The sequence below is a fragment of the Sminthopsis crassicaudata genome, chromosome 4 (assembly GCF_048593235.1).
Source record: "Sminthopsis crassicaudata isolate SCR6 chromosome 4, ASM4859323v1, whole genome shotgun sequence".
NCBI classification, from domain to species: Eukaryota; Metazoa; Chordata; class Mammalia; order Dasyuromorphia; family Dasyuridae; genus Sminthopsis; species Sminthopsis crassicaudata.
This window is the reverse complement of record NC_133620.1, coordinates 372,587,491-372,603,212: the sequence shown is the minus strand read 5'-3', so window position 1 is coordinate 372,603,212 and position 15,722 is coordinate 372,587,491. Positions and strand designations below refer to the sequence as shown.

Genomic DNA, 15,722 nt, shown 5'->3' with positions numbered 1-15,722 from the left:
CTAAGCAAATGGACACTTCCTCCAGATTTTGTTTGCCCCAACATTGCTGCATGGAGAAAAAGACTGCCTAAAATACAAGCTGGTCACAGGGTCTTCCCCACTTAATTAATTCCCCTTAATTAAGGTACAATTAGGAATAATATTTGCAGTATTATAAATTTCCATCTCCCCCAGCTGCAACATCCTGGATTTTCTACCTGTTATTTCTACTTCCTCATCCCCACTATCCTGGTTGATACCCACATCATCAGCCTGGGATCATCTATTCTTTGTCCATTCCTCCAAGTCCTCCACTGATCATGGGTGACTCCAGTTCTGGGCTAGTGTCTTCCACCTCTCTTCTTTTGTCTTTTTTCACATTAGAATGCCTTGCTGAATTGTCAGTCTACAAAGATCTAGAAGAGAACCTGACAGGCTGTCAGGACCACCACTCCCACCTTCTTCCTCCGATAACAGCAAACCAACAATCACATCCGCTTCTTGGGAATGAAGCCAGAAAAGAGAGAGTCACACACCTGGCTCATTCTGCTCTCCTAGAAGCCAGAGACTTCACTGGCGAGAGTATTTGACCCAGTGAAAATGGGGTCCCTTGGGGCCAACCATCCACAGGGGGAAGGGGGGACGGAGAAAGAACCAAGTGACTGATCCTTGCAAAAAACAAACCTGTTGCCCTTTACATATTCTCACAGATAAATCCAAAAATAAACCTGTGGAGGTGCTGTTACTACAGGTCAAAGAGAAACTGAGACATGTTATGTATGCCAGCTCTGGGCATCCAGCCAAGGCTTTAATGTTAGTGGAAATATCACCAGCAAGTGAATCCTGTCAGACACAGTATCTCCCCCTTGACCCGTAAAAGGAAGGAAAGGTTGGAGAGGCGGGGCTCGGGTTTGCCAGCTCCAGCCTGGACTATCCCCACTTGGTGATCTCCATGTCTTGGTATTAGGTTCTCAAAAAGATAAACTCTAGACTTGTCAGGACTGGGTGGAGGGGAGTGCCGGAGAAAACGTGGATGGAATGGATTAGTGACTCAGTACGATGATGTCAGGAAGGAGTCATCTTTATAACCCAGAGGGCTTCAGGGAGCAGCTGGGGACAGCTCTCGGGAAGGGAGAAGAGTTAGGACAGGTTGGAGGAAATAGCCCTGCCCACTTTTCAAGCATCTTTGCCCTTGGGGCACCTAAAAACTAACTCAGACTTTTCCCTCTGAGCAAATGGGGGAGGAGGGGGCAACGCTCCAGGTGCAGAAAGTATCATAAGGAATAAGAACACGGTAGTAGTATTCCTGGGTGTCAGAGATCAAATCAAATCGGATGGAGCAGGTGCAGGGAAACCTGACGCAAGAGAACAGCCACTGAGGGAGCACAGGAAGTATCAAAGCCGTGGGCTCATTCCTCGCAAAATCATCGGAATGTATTTTTATGTCATTGATTTTTTTGGGGGGAATAAGCTGTGATTTGATCGATATGGAAAACTTCCAATGGAAGCTCTATCCATTTGTACGGATGGGCAATTTTAGAGAGGGGCCGGGGGGGTTAAGGGTCTTGCCTATGATCCCCCAACTAGTATGTGGCAAAGGCAGGTAGGTGTCCCTTAAATCACACAACTACAAACGTCAGAGTGAGCAGGGTAGCTCGGAGGACAGCACCTTTTTTTCATTTTACAGATAAGACAATTCATGAGAACAATCTTTGATAAGAAATTCTGAGACCCGGGAGTTCTAGGAAACTAGATGGAGTTTGCCAGGGTTTGCCGAGAGCAAAGAGCGCCGGTGTGGCCCTTGGGCCCGTCTTTTTGGTTTGTTTGTTTTCTGTGCCCCCAGGTCAACACCCTTTGTCCCCGCCTCACAAACCCCGGGTTTTCCTGAGAGCTTACCCAGGCTGGGGCAGCCTTCTAGGACCAGTTCCTGCCCAAGAGCCGAGAGCAGGACGGACAGGAGCACTGCGGTGACCGACAGCATGTTTCCTCCTCTTCTAATCCACCGTTCCCTAGCGGGAGCTGCCTCTGGATGGTCTCACTTCTCCCAGGTCCACCTCCTGTCAAGTTCGCTCGCGTCCCTCTCCCGGGGCGCGCTGTGCTCCCGGGCCGGCCGCCTCCGCGCCCTTCTCGGCTTTCCAGCGGACTCCGCGCCTCTGACCTCTCCCCGCCGGTTCTCCGCTCTCTCGGCTCCTCAGAGGTCTCTGTGCCCTTCCTTGCTCCCCAGCCGGCCCCGCGCCCTCTGCTCTCCCCAGGTGTCTCCGCGCTTCCCAGCTGCCCCCGCCAGCTCCGCGCCCCTGACTCGGCTGGGCCGGCCCGGCGCTCCTCTCCCCGCTTGCGTCCGCAGCTCAAGCCCGGGCAGGGCAGGGAGCGGGCGAGTGAGACAGCGAGCACCCGACTCCGGGCTCCCTCTCTCACCCCCTCTCTTGTTCACTCTCAGCCAGCTCTGACTGTCTCAGCTCAACTTCCCACTTATATATGACTCAGAGGAGTGAACAGTCCTGGCAAACACAGGAAAACATTTGAGGAACTCAGCTCTGCAGAGACTGTCCCCAAGTGCGATTGTGAAATCGGGGGCCGATTGAGCAAGAGCCTGGACAAGAGGGGAGACCGGAGGGCGGGATTCCAGAAATCCGTCCCGCACCTGAGCGAGGCGGAGGAAGGAGAATTTTTGTTTATGGCGCGCTCTGAGCTGTCATAGGCTGATTCTTTTTCAGCAACACAGTTGAAGGGGAGGTGGTATTATTACAGCCGAGAAAACTGAGGTTCGGAGAGATTCGATGGCTTGCTAGGGACCTTAGAGTAAGTTAATGGTACAGCTGGGACTTGAAGTCAGTTCTTCCTCATTAATAATAACTAGTACTTAAACAGGGTGTTTTAAGCTGACTTTTGGGAAACACCCGGTATAGTACTTGTAAAGTGCTTTACAAATATTATCTCACTTTATCCTCCTATTGTTCTGGGAAGTACTATTATTATCCCATTTTACAGCTGAGATAACTGAGGCACACACGTTAAGTGACTTGCCTAGAGTTAAGTATCTTAGGTAGGATTTGAATTCCTGTCTTCCTTATACCAGGTTCAGCAGGTGCCACCTCTTAGAATCCACTGCTTTGCTTAGGAGGTTACAGGGACAAATACCCCCACCCTCAGCTCTGATTTCCAACAAAATCTGAAAAAAAATCAAGCCCTCCTCTCTTTCTGAGGGGAATAATACACTCAGAATCACTTTTAGGAAAGTAGCTGAACAGAGAAAATAGGGCAGGTATGGAGCTTAAGGAAGGCACCTTCTTCTTCCTCCCTCTCAGTCATCAGCTCCTTAGGCCCAATGTTTCCTGGCTCAGGCACCCATATTAATAACTACCCTTTATAGTTTATAAATTACTTTTCTCACAGGTGAAGTAGATGGTGCAATTATCCTGTCCCAGATTTACAGATGTAAGTATTGAGTACAGATGAGTATAGTATTGTGGCTGATGTGTTTGCTGAAAGCCAAGATCCCCATGGGATAATAGATTCAGAGTTTAGGTATCATCTCATTAAACCTCTACTTTGGCTGATTAAAGAACCCAAAGCTGAGAAAGTAGAGAAATCTTTTGCTCAAAATAAAGGTAATAAGTGACAGGGTAGGTGACTTGAACCCAAGTCTTCTACCTCTAGGGTCAGTGATTTTTTCCACTACATTTCAAATGCTTCATTTCTTTCAATCAGTAAAAATAACCTTTGCCACTGGTGATCCATATCAGAATGTTACAGTAGATATCATACTGGATTTTTATTTTATAAGTTTACAAAATTGATCTAGATGCTAGATTCACTGCTAGAACCTTTAAATTGCAAAATCAAAAAACTTGGTAGTAAAGCAATCCTAGGCTCTATTGGGGTGATGGAAAAACAAATAGCATAGTTCCTGGTACATAGCAGGCATTTTCAAGAATTTGCTGGAACAAGATAACTGTATAAATATGTATACATATATTGTATTTAACATATATTTTAACATATTTAACATGTATTGGATTATCTATAATCTAAGGAAGGGAGTGGGAAGATGGAGGGGGAAATTGAAAATTACTCATGCATATGTTTTGTAAATAAAAAGCTTTAATAAAAAAAAAATATATATATATATATATAATGTAGTGTTCTTGTTGGTTTTCTGGAGGTCTCTGGACCAGCCTTTGTTTCAGTAGAATAATCACCCCAAGTATAGCCAGGTGTTAAAGTCCAAATTCTTTATTGTCTCCTTGCCTAGAGCACAGCAGCTTTCTGGAGAGCCTTCAGACTGGCCTTGGTCTCAGTGAAGGAAGTACAGGAGGCCAGCCATTCCCTACAGATATTAAAGTCCTGTATCAGCAGTCTTTTCATGTCTCAGGGAATCCAATGATTCCTGTTGGTTTTGAAACTCTGCAACAGTCTTATCAACATTTTTTCATTTCAGGGAATTCAATGATTCCTGCAAGTTTTTTTTTCCTTCTTTTTTTATTTAATTAATTTTTACAAAAATTTTATGCGTAGGTAATTTTCCAGCAATGAAAATTGCAAAACCTTTTGTTTCAACTTTTCCCCTCCTTCTCTCCAGATGGCAGGTTGACCAGTACATGTTAAATATGTTAAAGTATAAGTTAAATACAATATATGTATACATGTCCAAACAGGTATTTTCCTGTAAAAAAAAAGAACCGGACTTTGAAATAGTGTACAATTAGCCTGTAAAAGAGATCAAAAATGTAGGCAGACAAAAATGTAGGGATTGGGAATTCTATGTGTGGTTCATAGTCAACTCCCAGAGTTCTTTCACTGGGTATAGCTGGTTCAGTTCATTACTGCTCTATTGGAACTGATTTGGTTCATCTCATTGTTGAAGATGGCCATATGCATCAGAATTGATCATCATATAGTATTGTTGTTGAAGTATATAACGATCTTCTCGTCCTGCTCATTTCACTCAGCATCAGTTCATATAAGGCTCTCCAGGCCTTTCTGAAATCATCCTGTTGGTCATTTCTTACAGAACAATAATATTCCATAATATTCATATACCACAATTTATTCAACCATTCTCCAATTGATGGGCATCCACGTAGTTTCCAGTTTCTGGCCACTACAAAGAGGGCTGCCACAAACATGATTGTACATGTGGATCCCTTTCCCTTCTTTAAAATCTCTTTGGAATATAAGCCCAGTAGTAACACTGCTGGATCAAAGGATATGCACAGTTTAATAACTCTTTGAGCATAGTTCCAAATTGCTCAGATTCCTGCAAGTTTTAAAGTTCCGCAACAGTGTTATCAATAATTTTGCATCTCAGGGAATCCAGTGATTCCTCTGGTTTTGAAGTTCTGCAACAGTCTCATTATCAGCCATGCTGTTTCAGTGTCACATGTTTTTAGGTCTTTTCCTTTGTTTCAAGATTTTTTCTCTTTTTTTTGTTTCTCTCTGATGGACAAAGTGAATATGGTTCATTATTGGCACCTATCTGATTCCTTTTCCATCTGTAGAGAGACAAGCAAACCCTCTCCCCCAAACAGTTAACCTATCTAGTTCCTTCCATTCACCACTTTCTGGATCTCTCCACATCACCTGGCAATTACATTGGAGCTATTTGCACTGGATGCTGTTCTGTTGGGTTAAAAAACCTGTATTCTCCCCAATTGTAATCTCTTTCTCCCATCTGATTGCTTCTCTGCTGATTCATCATATCAGAGTCCTGAACTTCTAAAGCTTCTCTGGGTATGAACTCTTCTGCCATCATGCCCCACCTGTTTTTTCTTTGAAGTCTTGGAGCTGGGCCCCACCTCTCATTTCCCTGGGTGAATCTACATTCTGAGACTCAGTGGAAATCCTTGTTGCATTTTGGACACAGGGTTTTGGGTCTTATTCTCTCACCCTGTCCTCTCTATCTCTATGCCTACATTGAGCTTTCATTGCCCTACTTTGCCACATTGAAAGCATTGACGTGTCTCCCTGGAAGTCCCTTGCCAAAAGGAACCCTGTCTTCCTATTTTCTGCATCATAGTGTGGGTATAAAAGGCATTTGTGCCCACTGTGACACAGTGTCTTATGATCTCTTCTAAAAGAGCATCTTTGTGTAGTCCCAGAATAATTCTTCTACAAATCTCATTAGCATTTTCCTTAGCCAGTTGTCTTATCATAATTCCTGTAGCTGCATTTTCTCCAATTGTTCATATGACAGCTATTTGCAGATGTCCCACAAAATCAACAAAAGATTCATTTGGATCTTGCTCTATTTTTGTGAAGGCTTCCCCTCTATCTTGTCCTGGGAGGGAGCCCCATGCTTTGATAGCAGCAGCAGCAATTTGCGCATATGCTATCAAAGGGTAATTAATCTATACTAAAGCATCTGTATACAGACCTTTACCTGCTAGCTGGTCAAAGGTGGTTTGTATATTAACTCTAATCTGCCTATTTCATTGGGCTTATATGCTACAGAGTTCACTATACGCCAAAAACCACAAGTTTTGTCCAGTTCTAAACATGTCCTTGCTATATAGATTTCCAATTACTAGGGATTAAGATTTTATAAGCCAAATTCTATCTTATCATAAGATAATGTAGCCCCATAAAGAATGCACTCCTTTTTCAAATCCTTGATTTTTTCCAGCTCAAAAGGAGTGTATCTTCTCCTTTGTTGACCTGAAGAGTCAAACTCCTCAATAACAGGGTATGCATTTATTTTTAAATCAGATATATCCTGTTCTTTTAAAAATTTAACTAGTGCCTTTTGTAATGGTATCATAGACAGTGCTGATTGTGTCACTGCCCCTCCTCCTCCTCTTTCTTCCTCCAACCCATGAAGGGTTAATTGAGGGGGGTAAGTGAGGGAATGGGGAATGTCCTAATTACTCCTGCTGTGAAGCACCACACTCCTTAATTTCATCAGCTGTGTACTTTACTTTCTCGTCTAATCCTTCATGCTTTTCACCTAATTTGTCTGTATCCTCCCCCTCCTGTTCTTTCTTCTTTTTTCTTATTCTAATACTTAAATAATTTCCTAAAGCCAATTGTATTAAGTTATATGCATAAAATGTTTCTTTAGAAATTGAATCAGGGCCATTTTCACTGTAATATTCACTCAGTTGCTCTCCTAATTTCCACTCCTCTGGAACTAATTCTTTTTCCTTTGAGAACTAAGGAGATGTGTATTGTAATGTTTCTAAAGTTCAATGATCTACTCTCAAGTTACAATCAAACCTTGTTTTTTTATAAGTTTGACTATGCTTTTGACACATTTTCCTTGAAGTGGAAAAGGCTCCTTTCTAAACATTTGTCTCATTTCACCTGAAACACTACTTTAGCCCTTAACAAAGTTTTCTTCTTGTCTGTTTTTGTACTTACCCTAATTTTGGGGTTATGGAGACTTTTCCACTGAACTCAGGATCAGAGACTTTCCCACTGAACTCAGAATGTGTCAGTCTAGACTACTGATTGTAAATCCTTAGTCCCATGTTCAGGCACCAAAATGTAATGTTCTTGTTGGTTTCTGGAGGTCTCTGGGGCAACCTTCTTTTCAGTAGTGTAATCACCACAAGAATAGCCAGGTATTAAAGTCCAGATTCTTAATTGTCTCCTTGCCTGGGGCTGGGCAACTGTCTGGAGAGCCTTTCAGACAGTTTTGGTCTCATTGGAGGAAGTGCAGAAGGCCAGGCCAGCCACCACAATAATGTGAGATGAAGTGAATGAATCTGTCTGTCCTTCCTGCTGGCTGTTACATATTCTATTATAATTACATCATCATAGGTGTGAATCTTGTAGAACTATATTAAGTACTAAGTAATCACCATGCTAAACTAGATAACCATTGTCTTATCAATTCCACTGATTTAACACCTTGTAAGAATCCTTGTTTCAGAGTTCTGGCCCATAACAAAAAAAAAATAAATTTTTAGTAGAATTTGCTGAAATCACTTCAAAACATCTTAGAAAAATTCATTTAAATTTTCAGCATAAGCATTTACACTTCACAAATTATAAAAGGCTAAAGAATCAGAGCTTACTTTTCTGGTGATTGTCAAGACATAGTGATAAATAAAATGCTAAAATTACAGATTAAAATTCAAAGTGTTTCCTACACACACACACACACACACACACACACAAACACACACACACACACACACACACACACACACACACACACACACACACACACATATTTATTTCCAGAGAGCTAGTCATTAAACATTTACTGGAACACTCCTGCTTAATAGTCTTTGAGCCCACTAGCAAGTGCTTACTATATGGAAGTACTGTACTAAAGGTTGGGTATACAAAGAAAGGCAAAAGACAGTATTCCCTTTTCATAAGGAACTCCCTAATGGGGAGGAAAGAAAAACATGCAAACAATTATGTCTAAGCAAGATAAGTTGGAAATAATAAACAGAAGGCAGGTACATTAAACAAATACTTCTTGACTTGCTGACTTGAAAAGCAGTGTCGTCTGGTGGAAAAACAGAATTCGGAATCAAAGGACTAAGGTTGAAATTCTAACCATTCCTACATGATCTCAGACAAGTCTTTTATGACCCTCACTGAGCCTCTGTTTCCTGATTTGTAAAATGAAGGTTTTAAACTAGATTTAGCCCTTGAGTTACTCTCAAGGTCTATCTAATTCCTCTGACGCCATAAGCTGTCATCTGCTTCCAGGGCATTGTCATTGACCTTCAAATGAAGAAATTCTACTACTTTTCTAACCCAGAAGATATAAACTGAGATACCTTTAGAAAAATGAGCAAAGGAATTTTTCCAAGATGGATGAATGTGAATTTCACAAATCAGCCTCATATGCCCAGAAAGAACAAAGAACTATGCAAGGGAATGAGCTGATAGCAGTTACCATTTTAAACTAAGGTGAAAGGTCAGGGAATTTATTTTGAAGTATAGCCTCTACAAAAGTAACTGATAGAACTGGAAAAAGACAGTACAAAAAAGTAAGTTTTTGCTGGCTTGTTAAGTTGATTCTATCCTGTTAAAAATTGCTTCATGTTCAGATTTTACTCTGTTTCTTGACATTTAATTATTCATTATTTATGGTTATTATCACATTTATTATATTTTTTAAGATTAGGCTTTAAAATTGTCCCCAGAAACTACTAAATTGAAAGCAATTCATGGGCTCATAGAAGCCAAACCCTCAAAGGGACTCTAGAATATAGAATTTTAGAAACTTCAAACAATAGAATGCAAGTGATGGAAGAAACTAGAGAACACAGAACACTGGAGGTGAAAGAGACCTTAAAGACCACCTAGTCATAACCATCACCTTACTTGATATCTAAGAAATCTTGAGCAAAGAATTGAAATTATTTGCCCAAGGTCACACAAGTTGTGAGTAAGAGTCAGGATGCAAAAGTTCAGACGCCAGATATAAAGCTCTTCCCACTATTCCACACTCACTGGAATAAAGGCAATTCTGAACTGTGGCTTCAGGGTATCAATGCATGAATGTAATGTGATCTCTTCACAAGCCTTCACAAACCTTCCCCATTATGGTTTCAATATAATAAATTAAATGGAAATTTAGTGGGAGTTGTGTCAAAGCTGTAGACTATACTCTGATGCCAGCAGACAACACAGAAAATGTTCACAAACTCAGAAATGCATAAGATATATTATTGTGCTATATAATATCAATATGTTTAACATTTAGACTTCTTCCCTGGTATGAAGGGAGGACTAAAAATTTTTCCATTAACTTTTCAGATCATGGGAAGGATAAGGCACTGAACATGGAGTTAGGAAGAGCTGAAGTCCAATCCAACCTCAGACACTTAGCTCTGTGACTCTAAGCTTCTGCTTGCCTTATTTTCCTCAACTATAAAACAGAGATGAGTTTGTTAATATTATTAATTAATTGTTGCTATAAAATAATATAAATAATGTTATAAAATAAATTGCAAAATGTAGGATCAAAGATTTAGCAGTTCAGTCCTACTATTGGTACCTAGAAGCAAAACCTACATAGGAGGCTCAATTCTGAGAGCCATCAATAATAAGTATAACTTACATGTATGCCAATATTTTCCGAGAAAATAATCAAAAGCTCATAAACTGACTGTAAAATGATGGAACATAACATCAGAAGAATCAATATTGCAGATGTTCTGCAATATTGACCCAAAAGTAGCAGATTTCTGGGGATAGCTCAAATTAGTTCTAATGGCTGATTAATTTGTGGTTAGAACATTTATACTTTGAAAATTGACAATTGCTACTAAAAATCTAAGTTTGATTTATTGTTTTGTTGCATGTATAAACTTAATAAAGTGATGGAGAAAAATGTTAATAATGCAGCTTTTTCTGAAAGTTTTTCAGAGTTTTCAGAAAGCAGGTTATTAAACATTTATTAGCACACATTACAATTTACCTTGCCCCAAAGAAAGGAGATTGTTAGCATGTTATTAGTGATGACTTTTATTCACGAAGTAGCATCTAAAACATCAGTTAGGACTTGTACTATTAGAAAGAAATTGGGTCAGTTATATAACAAGAGTAAGGGAGTGCCACAAATAATAGCACTCCCTTTTATCTCTATTATTAATTATCCTAAAAACTGATCCCTCTTTCTTACTCAGATACAGACATATTTTCTTAATAAAACTACTTATAATGTTTACATTAGAAACATAAAAATCATAGAATATAAGTTGAAATATCATGTCTCATTTATAGATGAGAAAACTGATGCTCAAAAGAAATCATAATTAGGACAGGGTGATCTGGGCTTTGTTCAACATGCCTAGGTAAAGTCAAAATTTCTGTCTCATTGTAATCTGTTAGTTTCAAAGGCAAGATCCATGAGGATCTCACCCTTTTTTCTCTCTACCACTTTCCCTCTTACTCTCTCCCCAACCTCATCCTGAAGGTTGTCTGGCTTAATTGCACTTTACCAGGGTAGACTGTGCTCAACATTCCAACTTCATACCAACTCCCCTCTCCTTTACCTTACCTTGGCTGTTGCCTAGGCAACAATAACTTAAATAAACCCATCACCTGTCTGATTTTGCCCCAGGTACCATGATTCCTAGCTATGGTTCTGCCCAAGGTCCCAAATTATGGAATTGGAAGGGACTTAAGATGTCACCTAGTACAGTCTCTTAATGCAGCCATTCATAAAGCTAGTGAATGCCAGGGTCAGAGCTAGAACCTCCTGACTTCTGGTTCACTGATTTTCTATTACACCATACTGATTCTCAAAGGCAATTTTATACTTGCTCCTCTTTCTTCCTAGATATTTCCCCTTAATCTTTGGTTTCACCTTCTTTTCTAATTTGAATGAGTGGCAGAATAAAGCACTTATTAAGTGCTTATTTTGTACTAAGAACTAGATACATAAATAGAGGAGTAAGATGGTGAAGGAATTCTGATTCCACACCACATGTGAAAGACTTCTGAACCTTAAACGATCAGATAATAGTATTTAGAACTTCAAGGGATTTCAACCCTTCTTCTAATTCTCCCTAATATTCCTAACCTCCTGTCAATGACACAAAAGCCCTATATATATTTTAGCTTCATTTTTAAAATATTTATATATATTTATTTAATATAAATAATATATTCATATGTGTTATTCATTTTATTGTTATGTGTTTAATATAAATTATATATAATAAGTGAGTGAAGAATAAGTTGTGTTATGAGAAAGCAACTGATTACTACTGTGCTGTAAGAAATGAGCATTGTGATGAATACAGAGAAGAATACAGGGAAGACATCTGAACTGATGCAAAATAAAGTAAGAAAAAAAGGGAAAACAATATAGACAATGACTACAATAGTGTAAAAGGAGAGAACAATTACCAAAAAACCTAAATGTTTCAAAATTATAATAAAAAAATCATGGCCCCAAAAAAGAGATATAAAAAGGAGACTCTTCGCCAAAATATAGCAGCATTGATTACCATGTCCTGGTTCAGAAGGCCAGATCAACAGAGCAGCTGTGAGACCTTCAATGCACCCACAGAAGGCAAATTGTGAGCCCCTGAACCAAGCGTAGCAGGCAGGCTTGGCCAGGCCACTCAGTGCAGTGGGGAGCATGCAGCACCAGCACCAGCACAGTCAGTGAGAAGTTCTTGTCACCCTGCAGAAGAAGGCTGCGACAATCTCCCCTGTACACTAAGAGCAGACCTCAAACTTTAAAAATGAGCAAAAAAGCAAAAAGAGCTCTAACCATAGAGAGATACTACAACAAACCTCCACAAATGCAAAAGGCCTGCAAATGAAGCCTCAAAGAGAGTTAGTAATTGGTCTCTAGTTCAGAGTACTTTGTTGGAAAAGTTCAAAAAGGATCTAAAATGAGAGATAGAAGAAAAAAGAGGAAAAGAAATGAGAGCATTCATTTAGCTCATCCATCTTGCTCTTAAAGTAAGCAATGTGCCCAAAGGTTAATTATTGAAATAGGATGAATCATATAAATTATACATTAAACTCTACTTTATTATTGCTGAACCATTATTATTAAAACAAGATGAAAATTAGTAAAGTCAAGTAGGGAATGAACATGCAATGTTTCAAATTTTGCTGGAGCTGCAAAAGTCTAAATATTTTTCTTAAGATCACTACTTTCAGAAAAGCCAATTTAAAAATATTGCATATTTTATAGTTTTCATTATGAGATCACTTTATGACTAATTTAGAAGAATAATTTTCATTTTAATCTAACTGCATTCATAGTTTGAAAATCAAACTATGCTACCAGCATACTACCAGCAATAGATTGTTGTTGTTGAATACACTAATAAGCAACAGTCCTTTTAAAATACTAAACTAAAATTATTGGTGTGGTAGTAATCATAAATTTGATTTCTTTTAATGCTTTTTTAATCCTGTAAAGAATATTTTTATAAACATCCTTTTTATTAATAGTTAATCATAACATGGATAGCTGCTGAATCTGAAAAGTGTTCCAACACACACAGATCATGCAAAATTCCTATAGAATTTGCATTAAGTATACGTATTGAATTATAGGAATTTTATAATGGTAATGGAGCCATGAAATTTTTTTCCCCCTGAGTCTGGGGTGAAGTGACTTGCCCAGGGTCACACAGCTAGGAAGTGTTAAGTGTCTGAGACCAGAATTGAACTAAGGTCCTCCTGAATTCTGGGCTGGTGCTCTATCCACTGTGCCACCTTGGTGCCTTTGAGTGCCATGAAATTAATACTTGTAATCCAGATTGATGTAGTTTATACTTTTCTGTATATTTCAAAACAGATGTATACCACTTGTACTGAGCACACTACAGAATGAGAATTAGCTAAAGTCCATTGACTTTAATGTGTTTTGATTTGTAAATAAAGTTATAATTTCTTGCACATTTTTGGAAAAATAATTATATAAGAACTTATATATCTTCTTCTAGATACACTGTGTAAACAAAAGTTTCATTCACAAAAAAAAAAAGAAAGAAAGAAAGAAATGAGAACATTGCAGGAGCATTATGAGAGTTTTGGGGGAAAGTCAACACCTTAGAAAAGGAAGCACAGAAACTGACTGAAGAAAACAACTCCCTAAAAAATAGAGTTGGCTAAATGGGAAAAAAGAATCCACACAAAACAACTCCTTTAAAAGTACAATTGGCCAAATGCAAAAGTAAAGGAAAAATTCTTTGTTAGAGGAATGGTTATTTTAAATGGAGAGAGTAGAAGGATATATTGGGAATTATAAATAAGTAAAAAATAATAAAATTTTATTTTAATATTATGTTAAAATATTTTTAAAATTCAAAAATGAAAAATTCTAATCTATGAATATTATATAGGTCATGCAAGCTTCTCTCCTATGTCCCACATGTGTGACGCTTTTAAAATCTGATCACTTTATATCTTGAACTTATTTGGTTTTTATTTTCATCCTATTGTGAGTCAGATGCAATCAGACTCACAATCAAACACTTATTAAACACCTACTCCATTCCAAGCATTGCACTGATTTCTGGCCATACCAAGATGACAAAGGACAGTTTCTGCCTTCAAGAATCTAATAAAAAAGGTGTCACATCCACAATATATCAAAGACACAACTTAGAGATTGGTCTCACACATGTGACTTACCTATCAGGAAAAAGCTATTATCAAATAATTATTTTGTCAGATAATTCCCAGACTATTCTGAATATAAGGATCTCATTATCAACCTCCATTACTCATCCCCCAACCTCTGGGTTGAACAGCCTTTTGAGATATTGATTAGTAACATATCTTTAGACAGACCTGGGACCTAGTCCACAAGGTGCATTTCATCTGGCTCCTTGAATCCCCCTACCTTTGAGCTCCCTGGCACTTCCTCTCCCTTTGACCTTCCCTCTGAATTTCTTCCTTTATTTTTCTGGTCTCCCTGAGAAATTCCCAATTCTGCATTTCCTCCATAAAAGATCTGGTTATGAAGATCTTTGCTAAGTTCTTTTAAGGACTAAGCCCACCCGCCCTTTTTGTAGTGGCTAGAAACTGGAAAATGAATGGATGTCCATCAATTGGAGAATGGTTGGGTAAATTATGGTATATGAAGGCTATGGAATATTATTGCTCTGTAAGAAATGACCAGCAGGAGGAATACAGAGAGGCTTGGAGAGACTTACATCAACTGATGCTGAGTGAAATGAGCAGAACCAGAAGATCACTGTACACTTCAACAACAATACTGTATGAAGATGTGTTCTGATGGAAGTGGATATCTTCAACATAAAGAAGATCCAACTCACTGATCAATGATGGACAGAAACAGCTACACCCAGAGAAGGAACACTGGGAAATGAGTATAAACTGTTTGCATTTTTGTTTTTCGTCCCAAGTTATCTTTACCTTCTGAAGCCAATTCTTCCTGTGCAACAAGAAATTCGGTTCTGCACACATATATTGTATCTAGGATGTACTATAACATATTTAATATGTATGGGACTGCCTGTCATCTAGGGAAGGAGGTGGAGGAAGGAGGGGAAAATTCAGAACAAAAGTGAATGCAAGGGATAATGTAAAAAATTATCCATGCATATGTACTGTCAAAAAAAGTTATAATTATAAAATTAATTTAAAAAAAAGAACTAAGCCCACTTAAGGACCCTCTTCCTCCCTCCTTATAGTGCCTTCCCTCTAATGGCATCTATCTCCTTACTCTAGCTAATTCTGCTTAATCTAACTAGATGTTTTCCCAACTCTAATTCATATTTATCATTTCTGGTGTGTATTATATCCCTTTATGTTGTCTATAACCTTTCTCCCTAAATAAATCTATTTTTTGCCAAAGAGAATGGCCATTGTGAATTTGTCACATGTTTATTTCGTACTAGGAATTGCTACCCCAACCCCATCAGTGAAGAAGATTGTGCAAGGTCACCTGTCTCACTTTGCCCTCCAGAACTATCTAGATCCAGTGGTCAGATATAGATCAGGACAATTAAAGATGGTCCTGGAGGCAATGAAAGACCTTGGTCTTTTTAAACTAAGGACTTCAACAGGTCTCAGTTCGGCACCTATTCAATGTTTAAAGATAGGTAGCAATTGCAGCAAAAAAAAAAATCTTCTCTTTTACCTAGTCAAAAAAAAAAAAAAAACCTCTAAATCAATCAATCAGTCTGAAAGGACCATATTTTGTATGTATATCTGTTTGCTGATTATCTCTTCCTTTAGAAGGTAAACTCCTTGAGGTCAGGAGATATATTTTTGCCTCTCTTTGTATCCCCAGATCTTAGCACATAATAAATACTTAATAATTTTTTTATGATGTT

General features: G+C 38.7%; 1 protein-coding gene across 2 annotated transcripts in view; it reads right to left on the bottom strand.

Moving 5' to 3' along the window:
• Positions 1–2,456, bottom strand: part of IL6R (interleukin 6 receptor) — a 60,598-nt gene extending 58,142 nt beyond the window's left edge. The window contains exon 1 of one of the 2 annotated variants that reach the window (XM_074262154.1): positions 1,876–2,456. In XM_074262154.1, coding sequence (XP_074118255.1) covers positions 1,876–1,960 — 85 coding nt within the window. In that variant the 5' untranslated portion in view covers positions 1,961–2,456. The remainder of the gene's footprint in view (positions 1–1,875) is intronic. The other variant, XM_074262153.1, reaches the window with a different exon arrangement.
• Between the last annotated feature and the right edge of the window lie 13,266 nt (positions 2,457–15,722).